The following is a 19,348-nucleotide window of genomic DNA, read 5'->3' as shown; positions in this document are numbered from 1 at the left end:
CTGGGAACTTCTGGCAATGTCTGGAGACATTTTTGGTTGTCACAACTTGGGGGAGAAGGTGCAACTGGCATCCCTTGGCTAGAGGCCAAAGATGCTGCTAAAAAGCCAACAACATGGAGGACAGCTACCACCAATGAGGAATTATTCAAATTGACAACAATGCTGAAGTTATGAAACTTTGTTATTTGTGACTTGACCCCACCTCTGACCTCATCTTGAACCATGAGTCCTTCCAGCCTGCTATTTGTTCCTCAATAAGTCATACTTCTCCCACCCTGGGCCTTTGCAGTAGCTCTTTGCATGGAAAACTAGTATTTAATAAACATTTATTGAAAACCTATTCTGTGCTAGGCCTATATTAGATAAAACATTTATTGACAGGATACCTGGTTATACAGGGAATGCTTATTATTAGATTGAAGTCAGACATAAAAATAAATGATTCAGTGTATATGTAAGATACAGGGCACAAAGGAAGGCATGATCAATTCTAACCTTGGTAGCAGACATAGTTGCTACACAAGGGAAGTCCATAAAATTTCTTCAAGTCACAAACAAAATGCAGAACTGTTTTCACCCTCAATAGTTAACACAAGTGTTCAGTACATAGCAAGCACTCAATAAATGCTCAAAAGGTTAAGTACGTCCTTTAAAGACTAAAAGCATCCAGCCTTGTCTTTGTGAATATAAACCCAAAGGACGTTTTATTTTCTGAAACTAGAGATTATTTTAAGTACAAGGATAAAAAGTAAAATTTTATTTCCCTTTGAAATTGTATATGCTCTGCTAATACAGAGGAAAATTTAGGAATTCATCCACAGAAATAAAAATCTGCAAGAGAAGAAGATTAGGCTAGCAGGCTAAAGTGTCCATCTGGTACAAAGATGATAACAACGGAGAGGTCAGGAGCGGTACACATGCATGCAGAGACGGAGAATAAACATTCATGCCTGGAGCACACCATGATCCAGACAACACGCTGGTTTATGGAGATACTAAGAGCCATGACATAGAACCTCCCACGAAGGGGGACACAATCAGATGAGAGGACTCAGATTTTGTGTGAAAATTATAATGTACTCTAAGTAGATACTCCCACAGATTTGGAAAAAAAAAAGTGCAGAGGCTGAAAAGTTTAATTATGCCTACAGTGAACTCACAAACGCTCTCTACAATGATGCCATCCCTATAGGGTTTTAAACTAGATAGGCACTCAGTTTTGAGACCTGGGGACCTGTGTGCGCGTTTTTCAGTTATCACCCATCTCAAACAGTGTAACAAGTTTGAGAACCATGTGAACAAAAGTAATAAAAATCTTCAGTTACATCTATGTATTGAGTTTACCAAATGGAATTATGGTGGGTCACCAAAGAGCTAAAAAAGAAGAACAAATTGTAATCATTACCTTGAAAACATTTTGGACCAAAAATGAGGATAATTTAACAGAGTAAATATTATAAAAGGGATCCTGTGACCAGTACCACAGGATTATATAATTCAACAGCAAAAAAATAAGCAAGAGCAATACAAATTACACTAAGGGTCAAGAAAGGCTACACTGAGAGGTGTTATGTTTGGAGGATCTTAAGGATGAAGATTTTGATAAGTAGCAATGAATGAGAGGTGGAGAAAAGAGATTTCCAGTCATAATGCCTAGCAGAAGAAACTGTCATATTTAAGGAGAAACCAACAGGTCTTATGACCAGCCCCCTGGTTAGTATCTGTAGAGAATCACTTTATTTATTTATTTGTTTGTTTGTTTGTTTATTTATTTATTTTAGAGAGAGAGAGAGAGAGAGAGAGAGAATTTTTTTAATATTTATTTTTTAGTTTTCGGCAGACACAACATCTTTGTATGTGGTGCTGAGGATCGAACCCGGGCTACATGCATGCCAGGTGAGTGCACTATTGCTTGAACCACATCCCCAGCCCAGAGAATCACTTTAAATTTAGGTTGGAGTCATCTCATAGTGCTTTAAATCCCAGGCTAGGGTAAATGGCATTCTTCAAGGGGCAAAGTTTTGCAGGGTCAAGGTGCAAAGGTTTAGAATGTGCCTGTAGAATGTGCATACAAAAACAGCACTTTTAAAAAATTAATGCTTGGTCACATCAATGTTTATAGCAGCACAATTCACAATAACCAAACCATGATGCCCTTCTACAGATGAATGGATAAAGAAACTCTGGTATCTATACACAATGGACTATGACTCAGCACTAAAAGAGAATAAAAGTATGGCATTTGCAGGTAAATGGATGGAGTTGGAGAATATCATGCTAAGCCAAGTAAGCCAATCCCCAAAATGTTTTCTCTGATCCATAATGGCGTGGGGGGTGGTGCATCGGACAAGTGGAGGAACTTTGGATTGGGCAAAGGGGAGGGAGAGAAGGGGTATGGGAGTAGGAAAGATAGTGGAATAAGATGTGCATCATTACCCTAGATACTTGTATGAAGACACAAATGGTGTGACTCTACTTTGTGTGTAACAAGAGAAATGAAAATGTGCTCCATTTGTGTACTATGAATTGAAAAGCACTTTACTGTCATGTATAACTGATTACAACAAGTAAAAAAATTAAAAAATTTAATGCTTGGAATAAAGAAAGGGAGATTGGTAATAACTCATAACTTAACTATTAAAAAATCAAGCCATGAAATAAGAGAACTGGATCCAATGTTATGAAAGTAGGAATGGAGAAAAAAAATAAAGACAGAGCAAGGTAGGGCAAAAAAATCACACATTCCAATGAAAGGCTTTGCCATAAAAGAAATCAGAGAAAATTACCTATTATCTACAACTATACAATATCTAATTTTAGATACCTAAATGATTTATCCCTTCTAAACCCAAACTATGATACTCTAGAAATATTTTTCCTTGTGAAGTTTCTCTGGCTTTGTAGTCTGAACCTGACTCTGCTCCGACCTCTGCAGTAACTCAGTGATGGCCCTTGGGGAAGTCGTGACCTTGCTGAACCTTGGTATTGCGCACTATGCAGGGATAATGCAGGGCATAACTAACCAAATGATGGCCAGGAAAAAAAAAAAAAAAAGCCAAGCACCTTGGCGTTCCTACATCAATACAGAGCTGTTCAGCAGAGTGGAAAGGTGGATCCCATCCCAAGCAGAGCAGACAGCCAGAGCCACTTGACACAGAGCCAAAGCAAATGCCACCCAAAAACACACTGCTTTTAATATCACAATGCCTCCATCTCTCTCACTGTTTCAGGTTTCTCTTTTGCATCGATTTCATAGCAGTTAGAATCTCTGATTTTCATATTCCACAGCTCCCATTTCCTAACAAACTGTGAACAAAACAATTTCCTGAGCGAAAAGCATTTGATTCCTCATGAAATGTCCACTGGTATCATCAGATTTGTGACAAAAGACGGGCACTTGTTCTATAGCTATCTCTATGCAAAAGAATGGTTTCAAATAACCAATCTCAAGAGGGATGAAAAGTTATTTTTATACACTCAACTCTTACTTTTAGAGGCAAATGCTAATACAACTCAATTGTCTAATGTTTTCTCTGAAGAAGAGAATAATTTTTTCCATATTTTATCAATCCTAACTTTTCTAAATTTTAAGTTCTGGATTTTATTGCGAAAATTCTTATTGATAAGAAAACTTAATGAGCAAAAAAGAATAGGAATTTACCTCCAAAGGTACATAACATATCTGACCAAATGAAGATTAAAATTAAGAATTGATTTCTAATTTTGTTTTTGGAATGAAAATGTATTGGTCAATATCCATTTTTGTCTTTGGTGAACTAAATCAACACCAAAATCCTTAGCAATAGAGAACATTTTAAAATGTTCAAAAAAGTCACAGAAAAATAACCTTTAAAACCCTGGCTTGCCAGGCATGGTGGCATTTGCCTATAATCCCAGCGGTTTAGGAAGCTGAAGCAGGAGAGTCACAAGTTTGAAGCCAGCTTCAGCACCTAGTGAGGCCCTAAGAAACTTAGCGAGACCCTGTCTCAAAAATAAAAAAAATAAAAAAAAATTAAAAGGACTAGGGATGTGGTTCAGCGGTTTAACATTCCTGGGTTCAATCGCTGGTACCAAAAATAAAAACCATGGTTTATCTATAGGGAAGAGAACAATTTAGAGACAATGACAAAAGACAAACCAAAAAACAGCAACAGGAAAGACAAAATCCATAGGGTCATTAAGCCCCAGAGCTTCAACAGCCCCGAGAGACTGTGTCAATCCTTGGGGATTTAAGGCCTGAGTCAGAATGACTGTCTGAACTCTAATGACAGAAACCAATCCTAGGGTTATAGGGAAAAGGATAGAGATGAAGACACAACCCAAAATAAAATTGGGATTCTCTAAAAACAGCCTATTCACTTGGCCAATTAGTGGGAGGAAATGCAGAGAAAATCAGTATAGATACATGCCTCTCTCAGCCATGCCGTGGGGTATAATGCCAAGAGAAAAGAAAAGAAAATCTTTAGGGACATTCCTACCCATTAATCTATACTTCCATTTGGGGCTGTCATTCATACTACATCAGTGACCTAGGAAACCCCAAGCCAAAATTATAGTTTAAAAGGGACCTGGCCTTAGTGTATCTCTCTCTCTCTCTCTCTCTCTCTCTCTCTCTCTCTCACACACACACACACATTCTCTCTCTCTCTCTCTCTCTCTCTCTCTCTCTCTCTCACACACACACACACACACACACACTCTCTCTCTCTCTCTCACACACACACACGCGCACACACACACACTGCTATAGGTAGATACACTGATGATGGATATATAATATCAATCCTATATCTCATTAAGCTTCTAAATCCAATGATTTACAGGAAATACAGAAGACTAGAGGAGGAAACAGTCACCAAGATCTAGACTATAACAAAATTTTTCAGCACAAATGTGGCAGATTTTACTTTCCCAAAATGGCTGAGGAATACCTCCTCTCTCATATGCTTGCCTACAATGTGAACTTGCCATTCCCCCATATTGAGATGGATTCTTTCCCTGCCTCCCAGAATGGAGGCTGCCCCTGGGACTATTTGACCAGTTGACTATGGAAAAGTAAAGCAGCAAAGCTGTGCCGGGTGCAGGTGTAAACATTAAAATGCCTAGCTTCTTCCCCTTCTTAATCCTTGGAAGTCAGTTGCTAAGTAACACAAGTGCACATAACCCAGGTACTGCAGTGTGAGAAGCTCTGCATACATGGAAAGGCCCTGCAGGGTGGGATGCCACTTAGTGGGAGTGGCTGGGGGGAACACACACTTATACCACATACAGATGTATGTATGTGTATAAAATATACATAGAGAGACAGAGGCAGACAGCTAAGAAACATCAAGGTGTCAGACTGTGAGTCCTGAGTGAGTGGCAGAGCCTTCTTGTACAGTCAGCCCAGTCAAACTTTCGGATGACACCAGTTCATGCTGCTACCTCGACTACAATGCAGACTTTGAGCAAGAGCCATCCTACAGGGCTCAGTCCACTCAAAGAAACACAAGAGAGGACAACACATTGGCTTTTTGGTCTTTTAACTAAGCTGTCAGGTGGCTTGTTGTACAGCAAAAGATAAAGAGAATAACAACCAATTTGCATGCTCTCAACAAATAAATTCCATGGGAAAATGAAGAAACAAAAACCAGACAGACATAGGGAAAAATTTATAGATTAAAAGTTTATAAAAGATTTTAAATGATAAGGATTTAAAATGATAATATGCAAACTTTATCTGGATCCTGATTTAAATAAATTAAATATTGAAAGCTTATTATATAATTATGATGCTTTTAAAAAATTAATATTGGCCACATATTTGATGATATTAAGGAATTTTGTTAATTTTTTAGCTGATGATGGTATAGTGGTCATGTTCTTAAAAAGAGATCTTTAGAAATATATATTTCTTAAAACTTCTGGATATTATGGCATGCTTTCTAGACTTACTTCAAAGTATTTTAAAGACTGTTGAGAAGATGGAGGCTCAGATGATACAATATTGGCCACAAGTAGATAATTACTGATGTGGAGTGATAAGTATTTTTTGTTATTCTACTTTTTTATGTATGTTTGAAATTTTTCATAATAACAAATTTGTTTATTTGTTATTAAATAATAACAAATAACAATAAAAATGCCTTAAGGTTGGTAGGACTCGAATATGCCTTTCAAATAAAATCTTCTCTGGAAGCTACAAATTGAACATTTGCTTGTTTAATGGACTTTGAAAGCATAGGCATAGGAATATTAGCCACAACTTAAAACAACAAAAAACAACTACACATAATACATGAGGAAGAAAGGGACCAGGAAAAAGGATCAGCCAAGAGAACAAAGTTTACAATCAAAACTGCAAAAATAGTCCATTTAACAAATACATAAGATAAATAAAAGAGTATACAGAGGGATAATAAGAAAGTCTGGAACTATCAATATTGACCAGAAAGACATGGAAAAGAACAAAAGAGAAATTCTAAAAATAAGAAACACAATTCTTAAAAAAAAAAGACATAAAACCAGAATGACATGGAAAAGAACAAAAGAGAACACTTAAAGTAAAAAAAAAAAAAAAAAAAAAAGTATAATTCTTGAAAGAAAAGAGTAAATGGACTTGTTTAGTAGTAGAATGGAACAAAAAACAACAACAAAGGAATTAGTTAAAAGAAAGACCTGAAAAAAATACCTAAAATATATCACAAAGAGAACCAAGAATGGGAAATATTTATAAAACAGATCAACAGACATGGAGAACAAGATGGAAATACTTAATTCATCTTTAATGTGGAATTCTAGAAGGATGTATTAGAATTTGAATGGGTCAAAGATATACAAAATTCTACAAATGATAAAAGATGCTAATCTTTGGATTCAATAAACTAAATAAATCCAACATATAATAAAACCTATGCCTATACAAATTGTAGTGAAACTCTAAAACAAAGACAAAAAATAATCATAGATTGGCAAAAAGAAAAGACAGATTATTTATAAAGCAATGAAAATTATAGCAACATACATACCACTTTTATGGAAGTCAAAAATAATGAAAAAAAGCTTTTAAGTAGTGAAATATCTCAACTTAAAATCACTTATCCAGAGAACTACCTTTCCAAATGAGGGTGAAACAAAAACATCTTAGTCAAACAAAAATGAGTGAATTTAGTACCTGAAGACCATAGTGGGGAAAAGTTTTTAAGTCCTGATAGGTAATTACTGTATATAGGAGATAGTTCAGTCTACAGGAGACTAGTCCAAAAAAGAAAGATAGAAATGCAAGAAGATCTTCATAAAGAAAAGATGCCATCTTCTGTTATTTTCCCCCATAACAGCTGAATTGTTAAGGTACAGAAGAATTTCATGATTCTTAATAACCTTGTAATTTAAAAATAATTTTTGAAACTCACTGGGTGATAAAATGCTAAAAAGTAATTTACTGATTTTTATAAAAAATCATTTTCCTGAAGAACAACAAACACAGGCATAAAATCCTGAGCAACAGAAAACAAGATGGTAAGACTAAAGAATTGCCCTCATCTGTTTACTAATTGCCCTTAGAATGAATACCTTTGCTTAGAATAATATGAGGTAGACAGCCAGGCACTGTAACAAGGCATTCAGTGAATATATGAATTATGTCCTGACTGTCCAGTTGGGGGCAAGGCATAAATACATAAGCAGCTAAACAACACTCTTAGAATTAAAACTATCTTAAGGCAGGACAGTTATTTGCTTATGGCAAAGGGTAGAAGGAGAGTCATTTTAATCTAAGTTTCCAAATGAATTCTCAAACTTTTCTTTGATAATAACTGAACACCAGTATTTTCCTTTTGTACCAGTGATTCCCTGAAGATGTTTCTTTTTTTTAGTGGAAGTCTACTATTCTAACTTCCTATATCAGGTGGTGTACATGTTACTTATTTTCATGATTCCACAAACTATCTCTCTTCTCTTAAAGCCCAAGTTCTGCTCCCTTCTAACATTCCATATCACTAAATGTGCTTATATCCAGGATAGGTACATCAGTACATACCCGCCTTATGACTTTAGCATCTAATCTAGGATCTTCCTCTTGACCACTCTCTGTGCTGTCCAATGATATCAACACTGATGCAAATGAGACTTTCAACACCCTGGACTCCCAAAACCCCAATGTCCTCTCCGGTGTGCTTCAGGAGCTAGTTGCACACTTTGGATCAGCTCATCACTCTCAGATTTCTCTCCTCCCAAACTTTCAAAATCTAAACTTCTCTCCTCTTTGACCCAAGCTCTTAGTTTTCTTCTTCTCCTAGTCTTCTTATTATGGGATTAACTCCTTTCTCACTGTGATCCAAGTTCTAACTGGGAAGTTTATCATAACACTCCTCATATTTCTTATTTCTCCACCCTGTGGGTTTCATAGTCAAACAATTCTTTTACATTTTTTTTGTATTTTTCCTTTTACTACATCTTCTCTGTTGAATTCAATTCATTATAATTTCCTCTCCTGATTCTGGGTGACTGATTTTAATGCATTTTTATGCTTCCCTTATTTGGTAGTTATGAAAAAGGTTAATGAATTAATATATAACATAAAGTGATTAGAACATGACCTGACTCATAATAGGCATCCACCAAATTAGAGCTCTTATTAGAGTTATTATTCATATCTCACTTCCCCAAATGGCATTTTTGAAATCTTTCATGGCCTAAAGAAATCATGAGATGGATATTATAAGAACATTTTAGGCAGTTCTCATGAAAGATATCCTAGACAACTAATGCATTTTCTCTTCTTAGACTCATGACAAAGTTAGTAACTAATTTTAAAAAAAGCTAGAATGTACAAAATAAAGCATCTTTCTCTATACTTGATGGTCAGTAACATTCTGAGACAAATGTGGGAAGACAAAAATATAAATGTTTACCAAGAGCTTATAAACATGAACTACCTGAATAATCTTTAAGAATAAAACTTTAAAGATTCCCAACACAAAGAAATGATAAATTTTTAAAGAGGTGGAAATGATAATTACTCTGATTTGATCACTCAGCAGGATATACACATACCAAATTACCACACTGAAACCAATAACTATGCACAATTGTGTGTGTGTGTGTGTGTGTGTGTGTGTGTATTCCTAGAGACTGAATCCAGGGTTTTATGTATAAAGAAAAGTACTGTACCACTGAGCTACATTCCCAATCCCTAAAATATTTTTTGAATGAAAAAAAAAAAAAGAATAATTTTGAGTTGGTTTAACAGAGTAATACAGAGCAGGTTCTCAGTAGATGTTCACCAAATCTTTAAATGACACCATCTTCACTACAGGCAGTTACCACATTAAAACTTGAATTAGGATGACTATGGCTAAGGACTGTTGTTCACTGTCACTCTTTGGTCGTGACTAAAACATAATTTGAAACACTACTTTCTGATTTAAATGATTTTCCCTAAAGAGTTATATTGAGGACCCATGTCAATACAAGAGGCTCTATGACTGTAAAGTCTTAAGGAACACTGGCTATGGTTTAACTCCCAATAAAACTCTCTTGGTTTTTGAATCAATAAATGTCATCAAGCACTACAAAAACTGTAGAAGGCAGATAACCATTATTATAGGCACTTACCTTGAGTTTATGTTCTTTTCTATTTACAATCACAGCTGTGATCTGTTGGTCCATGAAAATCAGAATGGTGACCAACAAAGCAGGGATGGCAGCAGCAAGGTAAACCCACCAAGGATTCCCTCCAAACGGTGGGACAAACCATCCTCGGTTTGGACTTGTTGGCTTAAAGTAGAAAGAGAATATTTTTCAAAACAATATCAAGTTACTACATACTACTTAGTGGAAAAAAAATCAGTGGAGGATATATATACAAACCAGGCTGGATAAAGGAAATTTTTTACCAAAAATCTTTCTAAAGAATTTTATTTTAAAGGTTATGTTTAAAGGCAGGAAATAAAGAATATGGGTTGTTGGGAAAGCAGGGGATACCACTGTATGGACTTGGGGTGATTTCAGATAAGGACTCAAGATAGAAAAAGTGATTTAAATTTTACAGGGATCCAGGAGATAACCCCAAATGTAATATTCAGTAAAAAGTTAGAATCATCATGAGTTTTGCTCTTGGGTTTTAGCAATTATAATGAAGAACTTAGAGAATCATCATGAGTTTTGATCTTGGGTTTTAGCAATTATAATGAAGTTGTTTTTACTACTACCAAATTATAATAGCTTCATCATATATAAAAAGCTTTAAATATTTTGTAATTGAACTGAATTAAATATCCTAATCTTTCATTTCATATTTAAAATTGATCCAGAAGAACTACTTAAATCCTTATACATATCACAGAAAACTGAAGGACAAAAAAGGTCATTTTTTCCAGTTCTTGGTCTATTTTCTGTCAGATCATACATGTCTATTTCAGAAAAAAATTTCCTATGCTTCCTTATTTTAAACAATTCAAATAATGAAATGAACTAGAATACTGTCTTATGAATTATTTTCTCCAGGTTTTCTATCAATGAAGAAAGTCTCACATTTTTTCTGAGGCTATTTCTATCTTTGGACACCCTTGCTCATAACTCTATCACTGAATGTATCCACGTTTTCCACATTTAACAGGTTGTGAGTTCATAAGGGAAGGTACTTTGTCTTGCTCATTAATGCATTTAAAATCCCCCTTATAAAGCCTAGCTCAAAGCCAACATTTAATAAATATTGAATTAATGGTTGAATGAATGAGAACTTATCTTTGCTGATAAATATGTGATGGCAGATAATGCCAAAAATATTGTTTGCTGCACCATATATATCCTTTCTTTATTAAGTTGTTATTATACTAAAACTGCAGGCAATTTAATATTTCTTAGCACATATACGATCTCAACAGTGCAGAGAGTGAGGATTATTCTAGAAAATAGGTAAGAGACTTACAACAGAAAATTAGCTAGTGACATATTTAATAATGGCTAAAATGTAGTTTTTGTCCAGTATACCTGGATATACCAATAAGTTTGCAAAATAAATAATTCTTATTCTTTTTTTGTAATAATTAAAATTCACATTATATACAAATGTGTTTGGCAGGTAGTTAGATACTATGAAAATTGAATTAGGAGTCCTGAGACTTAGTTTTAACTTCAATCCTTGATACCACTAGTTAACCATGGACATTTTACTTATTTTTCATGAGCTTCAATCTCAACTTTATAAAATAAGAATGATGTTAGTTATGTTGCACACTTCCTAGAATTATTGCATGAATTAAGACGATAAAGTATACGAAAATAATTCAGGTATTTTAAAATATTCTAAAAATACAAGCTGGGTCTATAATGTTATCTATTACTTTAAAATAAAGATCAATTCAATATGAACCTTGCATTTGATCCTAGTCTTGGCATTTGAGTGAAGTCAGTATAATGACTAACTGTATAAATGAGTCTAACAAAGAACTGCTTTTTTGAAAGGAATGGATAATTACACAAAATTAACTGAGACACACAATAAACTAGAACATGGGAAAGGCAAAATATCAGAATTCAAGAAACAAGCAAAAGATAGACACTCACCTTAAACTCACTTGGCACAATTAGTTTTGGAGTGTCCACACCTACAAGGGCATCTATTACACAAAATATGAGAATGGACAAGATAATGGCAAAGTCACTGATTAGCTTTCTGGCCTGGAAAAATAAAAAAGAAAGAAAGAACTATTTAGCACCAGATACATTTTCCTGTGTTTGAACTGAAAAAAAGAATTCTGTATTTGTTAACAATTTATAATAACAGTTTCATCAACAAATTATCACCTGCCCAGACATAATCTGATCCCACAGAACAAGCCAATATGTATGTGTGTACATACTCATGCAGGTACAAAGGAGGTCAATCAAAAAGAATATATTCCTGAAATTCCATACAAGCACTTGCCCTGTATGGAGTACAAATGACAGCTGGATAAGAATGAAATCTAAGTGTGTGTTGTAGAAAGAAATACATCTGCTCATTTGGAAGGCAGTACTGTGATAAATAAAGCAATATAAATCCTATAAGGTAACCTGAAAACACCACAGATCTCTCAGGAAGGGTTACAAGTTCCAGTCCATTGAACGAAGTAAATATCCAGACCCAGAGTAATGTCAAGTGAGGGAAGATGGAAATGTAAGGGCTGCACTAACTTTGTCAAAGGAAATATTCCTCACTCTAGGCAAGTGCTTCAAGTCTCTTGGGGGTGATGGGAGCAGGGCATTCTCTACCCAACTACTTATTAAGTGTGGATGCCATTATTTGGTCATTCTCCAAGTTCCTAAGTGCCTGCCTTTGTTCAGGACAAGGTCTGGGTTTATGGGATGCAGCATTAAAGCCTGTCCTTTCCCATTAAGTGATTGCAGAATGGCCACTTACAAGTCATTAAGGAGAGCAGAGGGCCATTTAGTTCCTTAGAGGTTACTTTGTAGTCTCTAGTGGCACTAAGACCATTCTAGGTCATCAACACCTGAGATTCCCATATGGAGGGTACACAGGGTAATTATCATTTCATCATTCATCAAAATTTACGGAGTTCCTAATATTTTTCTTGTTGCTAAGGATAATTAACCTAATTAATGTCTTCTTGAAGCTCAGAGCCACGTTGCATAAAAGGAAGACTTCTCCTAAATAAAATCAGGGTTGATTCAGACTTTATCAAGTTATCTTAGGAAGAATAATCAAGAGTTTTTGCTGCAGCTAAATGAAGGAAGAGAGATCAGTGATAACTGAATGTAATGCACCATTCTCGGGGTAGAGGATCTCTTGACAGAGAAGTGAAACTATTGTAGCTACGTATTCCACAGAAACTGAAGAGAAGCAAGGAAATTATTTGGCAGCGTATGCATGTTGAAGGCTGTGGGACCCAATTCTTTACCTTATGTCAGAAACCTTGGGTACCAACTAGAAGCAGGATCAAGGATAGGTATTTTAGCCAGGAGTCATCAACACCTCTGGCCTCTTAGAAGGCCAGATTCTGCTAGGTGTAGCTCTCTTGAGACACACACCACAGAACAGAAGGTGAGTTATGGGACTTCTCAAGGGCAAGTTAACACCAATCACACATAATAATTTCAAGAACAAACAAATGGAAGGGATTAATTTGGGGAGAAAATATAGTACAGCTCTTAGGAGCATAATTACTATAGTCAGGTCACCTGGGTCGGAATTTCAGTATCATTATTTACAATCTATAATTTTAAAAAACAATTTTTTTTAGTTATAGGTGGATACAATACCTTTGTTTTATTTATTAATTTATTTTTTTGTGTGGTGCTGAGACTTAAACTCAGTCCCTCACATGTGCTAGACGAGTATTCTACCACAGAGCCACAATCCTAGCCCCAACAATCTATAAATTCTTATCCTTTCTTAGCTTCAATTACTTTGTCTACAAAAGAGAGCCAAAATAATACCAATAATTTCACTGGTTGGTTTTAAGAATTAAATAAGATAAGCCATGAAAGTGCTTAACTTAATCCCTGAGGATACATTACTATTGTTATTCCATATTCCAGAAGACCTCTTGGCTGCAGAAACTACTAGGATGACTAAATGACACTGTCAGGAGGTCTTTTAAATGAAACAAGAAATAAAAGCCCAATAATAATGTGAAACTGCTACTCAGAGCCACATGGGTTGAAAGTATCTGGAATTACTGCAGAAAATGGATGGGATGCTTCCCAGGGTCTCAATACTAGAAAAAAAAGCTTTCTTTAAGTTTTGTGCAAGTAGGGTTGACACTCGTGATTCAGAATAGTCTGGCAAAAGGTGGTCCCACGAAACAGCTTCAGAGATATGTTGGGATATACAACCATCCCTCTGGTCTAATAAGTCAGAAATCACTGGAGGACCCTAGATAAAGACAAAAAGAAGGGAGTTCTTATTTATTCCTCTCCTGATCCAAAACCAGGCCATTCAAACTTGACAACTCAAGTATTCTATATATTATTCAAAGGATGAGGGAAATAGTTTTTAGAAAGACAGTTTTCCCTGGGGTGGGAATCCAAAGTCTTTATTTCTTTCCTTCATTTTGTCATTCAACAAACTTTTTTAAAAGCATTTATTCCATGCCAAGTGCCAGATTAGGTGCTGGGGATCCAAAAGCAAAGCAGGAACTGGAAGATACAAGGAGTTTATAAGCTACTGGGGAAAACAACAGAACACAGTTTTTACAACATGGCTAAACTGTGGTTTCTGTGGAGGCACCCAGTTCCAAGGTGAGGGTTTGAATGTCGTCTCCCCATTGACTTGTTTCAGGGCTTGGTCTCAGTCATCTAATCTTCCTGAGCTTTGGTTTCCTGGCCTATACATGGAATAAAGCTGTCCTTCCCATTCATAGTAGGTCCAGGTGAGATGTACCGACAGATTTTGTAACCTCTATGTAGAAGGTAGCTTTACCAATACAGTTGTGCCTTTTTCTATGTAAGGAAAGTCTGGAGATTTCCAGAAAATTGTGTATTAACTTAGTCTCTCTTTATTTTGTCCTGTAAGAACTCAAAAAAGATAAAATGTTGGTACAATAAAAATTCCTGGTTTAAAGAGAAGTACATGGAAAGAAACAACTGTTCAATTGACAAGATTCCCCAATAAGATACAAAATTTTTAAAAAGACAGTTTTTCTTTTTTCTTTTCTTTTTTAATAAACAGGAGATGGGAAATAGAAGGTAGCAAGTGAATGCAATCTGCATGCAATTCCTTGGTAGGAATTCCTGTAAGACCTACACCTCTGGCCCTGCTAAAGGACAGACCTGCTTGACTATAATTAGGCAAGCACCTGGGAAATGCTGCCTTTTCAGAGAGGAGGCATTTTCAGCCTCTGTTAAGTTGGACAACCCACAAAACCAACAGGGCAAACAGGACGTTATCACTGAAGGCCCACATGAGTTGCCTCTGACTTAGTGCCATACATTCCATGAGACAGTGAGACCAAGGCACAAGATCCCACATATCAATGAAGAGAAATTATCCTCTACATTGCTTTGGAAAATTATTAAAGGTATGACAATGTCTAGAGAAAATAATTTTTTTATATCAACTACATTTTGATTTTGAGTGTTGGTTATATAAATGTACACATTTGTCAAAACTTTTTGAACTATATATACTTAATATCTTTGCATTTTACTACACAAATTATAACTTATTTTATAATAGACCCCAAACCTCACAAAAATTCTCAGATCTTCCAAATCCAAATCAGTCTTACCTTTCAAATTATTCTCTTTGGGAAGCTATTCACTTATTTCAATGATGTTGCTACTTTTCCAAATGATTTTATAATTCCTGTTACAATTTTACTATTTGCAAAGACTGAATACCCAAATTAACAAATACACATATGTGTAAAGTATACATGATTCCATCTTCTGTCAAAGTTTCACTTTTCTGGTTTCAAAATTAACATATGTTCACATTAGAACACTTAGAAAAAAATATGTACGATAAAGAGAATTATTCACTTAGAAAATATAAGATAAAGAAAATTATTCTCAATTCCATTATCTAGGAATAAATCTTAGCATTTTCAAACATATTCATCTTTTGTATATATGTATGTTCCCATTTAGGTGTATATTTAGTTTTTCACATACTGCTTTATATCTCCCTTTTCACTACTTTTTGTCTCATTCGATATTTTCTATAATAATGAGCACTAATGGCCCTATATATCATGTAGAAGTAATATCTCAACACTTCTGTTTTCAAACACAATACTATCCAGATTGCTTCCCACATCTCACCATTATGAACAATACCATAAAAAAAATCTTTGCACATAGCTAAGACTATTTCTTTAGAATAAATTTCTGTCAGCAAAATTATTCTGTCAATGTGTATATAAAAATTAAGGCTTTTAGTATATAATGCCAAATTACTTTCTAGAATGTTTTATAGATTTACCAATTTTCATTCTACTCACCAACATACAAATGACTATAGATATTGTCAAGAGTTAAATCCATACTCAAAAGGAAAGCAATTTTTCACCACCAAGGATATTCAAAATATAAAACTGTCAAATATTCTAAAACCATAATTTCTATTGCTTAATAAAACAACTGAATTTTCTGCTCCATTCTAAACCTTCATATTTAATTTATAAATATATCAACCTCTAAACATGGTATTAATATGTATTCTCAAAAGTATCTAATTAAACTTTACAAACTGAATACCATGTGGAGAGAGAAAGAGAGAAACAGAATTACTAACGGACACACAGAGTGCATCTGGTAGCAGGACATTTGTATGGTAATAGTCCAGCCAGTCACTGTAATTTTTGAAAGGCAATTGACTGGAATAAACCAGTTGTCAGGTTCTGATATAGGAATATTTTGTGTATTCTGAAGACATTTTGGAAGCCAGATCTAGTAGACCTGCTTTTCATTCTACTTCACTGGTACTCTCAGTCTTCTTTCCTGGTTTCTCCTTGACTCCTCCGAATTCTTGAGATTGGAGTATCTTAGAGTTCAAACACTCTTCTCTCCTCCATGTACACTCTAATCATAAGTGATCTCATTCAATTTCATGATTTAAAATGCCATTTGCATAGGAGACTATCATGCTAAGTGAAATAAGCCAATCCCAAAAACCAAAGGCCAAATGTTCTCTCTAATATGTGGATGCTAATACACAATGGGTAGGGGGCAAGAATAGAAGTTCATTGTATTAGACAAAGGGGAATGAAGGGATGGGAAATAGGAAAGACAGTAGAATGAATCTGATATAACCTTCCTATGTTCATTTATGAATACAAGACCAGTGTAACTCCACATCATGTACAACCACAAGAATGAGAAGTTATACTCCATGTATGTATATGTCAAAAGATACTTTACTGTCATGTATATCTAAAAAGAACAAATAAAAATAAAATAAAATGCCATCTGCATGCCAAGGAGTAAGACATTTATATCTTCAGGACAGAGCATTTCTCTAAACTCCAGAATCATCTATCTGGCTACCTGATATCTCCAATTCTCTCTTTTTTAAAAAATATTTTCTACTTGTAGATGGACATAATATCTTTATTTATTTTATTTTTATGTGGTGCCGAGAATCAAACTAAGTGCCTCACACATGTGAGGCAGGCACTCTACCGCTGAGCTGCAGCCCCAGCCCCTTCAATTGGATTTCTTATAGGCATCTCAAAATTATGTCAAAAATTAAGTGCTTGATCTCTCCAACGCTCTTCTATCCCAGCCCATGCTGCCCCACCACTGATGCCCTAATCTACACACTTTTTCAGTAGTTTTCTCATTCTTAATTAACGTCAGCTGAATTTTTCTATTACTTAGGCAAAAAGTTTGCAACCCACTGAATTATTCTCTTTTTCTCACATTATACATCTAACAAGTCTGAAAATTAAGTAATCATGTTAAAATACAGGTCGGATAATGTGGTAGGCAGAAAAAAGTATAATGTGCCCATAAAGATATTCACATCCTAATTCCCAGAACCTGTGAATATGTAATGTTACATGGCAAGGGAGAATCAAGGTTGAAGACAGAGTTAAGGCTGATAATCAGATGACCTTGAGATTGAAGAGATTATCCTAGATTATATAGTTGGACCCAATGTAATCACAAGGGTCCTTATAAGTAACAGAGAGAGGCAAGAGAGTCAGTGTCAGAGTGATGAAGTGCGAGAAATACCTTACCAGCCATTGTTGTCTTTGAAGTTGAAGAAGGGGCCGCGCACCCAGGAATGCAGGTGGGTCCCAGAAATAAAAAGGCAGAAAAAAAAATGCATTTCCCCTGAGCTTCCAAAAGAGACCAATTAGCCCAGTGAGACCAATTTCAGATTTTTTACCTCTTTTTCTCAATTTTGACCTCCAGATCTGACCCCTCAGATCTAAATTTTTGTCATTTTAAGCCACCATGTCCATGGCAATTTGATAAAACAACCACAAGAAACTAATGACTAATATAAATAAATAGGATGAGATATAGATATGCATGATGAACAACATATATAAACACAAAAGGGGGTGGGGAGGGAGGGAGGAAGAAAGAGGAGAGACAGATTTGGGAAGAACTCCCAGGTAACAGCAGTCTGAGGAGTGTAGCACTGTGTACTCTAGGTTAAAAAAAAAAAAAAAACAAGTAACTAAAAAGACAAATGCTAACAAAGGTCAGGATTAGAGTTTTTAAAATTTATGGGGGGGGAAGCTATTAATAATGTTTCTTAACCTCATTAAAAATCACAGCCAGGGTGATACATTCTACATAATATACTCCCTTTTATTTCCCCTTCCTTTCTCTTCAATTGTACAATGCAGAAAGTTCACTTACAGCAGAAATATCTCCTAGAGAGTGTTTATTATTAAGATGTTCATTTCTAAGATATTGGATCTAGTTGAAACATCATAGTTAAGGAAATTGATTTTTCTCAGGCCACTCCTGTATTCACCTCTAAGTCTTCTAATTAGAGGAGGCTGGTAGGATGCTATTTTAGCAAGCAATTTGGGTCTTACTCTATCCTAAAATTAAACTTCAATTTGAACTAGGCAAATCTGGCATAGTAGAAGCAGAAAGTGCCCTAATGATGTGAAACAATGCATACACACAGCTCTCTAGATACACTCTGGGGTCTGAGTACAGGAACTTTGTATCTGATTTTAAGGAGGTAAGAACTGCTTTCACTGGGCCCTTCTCACATTTCCAAACATGTTTAGAAGAGAAAGTTTATGATTTCTTTTCACTGTTTGTTTGTTTTACCTTCATTTCATCAAACTTGATCTCTTTCCTAAAAAAAATTTTTATATAGGTCAATATATTAATAAAGAAATCAAATTAGAAACTCACCATTCCTAATTCTCTAGTAGGTACTACTGGTTACAATTAAAAGTAGAAGTACCAAAGTTTTCATCAGAAATCCACAGAATTTCATGCCCAATCCTGTGTATTCAGACACCTCAAATTTAGTCTGGACAAACATTATCATTTGTGAGTGTTCATCCAAATCAAATGCTAAGTCTCTCTAGGCAAAACTTCAATATCCTGGCACTATAAATTATGACAATCTAAGAGAACACAAACGATGATAATGCATAGACAACAGTTTATAATTTTCAAAAACCTTGGTTTATTTTAATGATAAATGGCTGTGCTACAATATATGATAATTCCTACCTCAACTTAGGAAAAAGTGAAGCATGTCTCAGGATTTTAATGCCCCTTTCTATACCAGATTATTTTTGAACTCTTTGATTTTAATATTTTAAAAAATATTTTTATTAGTTGTTGATGTATCTTTATTTTTATTTTATTTATTTTTATGTGATGCTGAGGATCGAACCCCGTGCCTCACAAATGCTAGGCGAGCGCTCTACTGCTGAGC

General features: G+C 35.1%; 1 protein-coding gene across 3 annotated transcripts in view; it reads right to left on the bottom strand.

The window, feature by feature from the left end:
* The window catches only part of Slc4a4 (solute carrier family 4 member 4), a 335,968-nt gene that overhangs the window by 30,223 nt on the left and 286,397 nt on the right, over positions 1 to 19,348 (bottom strand). For all 3 annotated transcript variants that reach the window (XM_071614333.1, XM_027950854.2, XM_071614332.1), the window contains exons 17-18: positions 11,548 to 11,661; positions 9,595 to 9,756 (exon numbers count right to left, since the gene is read on the bottom strand). In XM_071614333.1, coding sequence (XP_071470434.1) covers positions 9,595 to 9,756; positions 11,548 to 11,661 — 276 coding nt within the window. The remainder of the gene's footprint in view (positions 1 to 9,594; positions 9,757 to 11,547; positions 11,662 to 19,348) is intronic.

This window comes from Marmota flaviventris, chromosome 7 (assembly GCF_047511675.1).
Source record: "Marmota flaviventris isolate mMarFla1 chromosome 7, mMarFla1.hap1, whole genome shotgun sequence".
NCBI lineage: Eukaryota > Metazoa > Chordata > Mammalia > Rodentia > Sciuridae > Marmota > Marmota flaviventris.
Note: the sequence above shows the minus strand (reverse complement) of the source record. Positions and strands in the feature narration are given on the sequence as shown.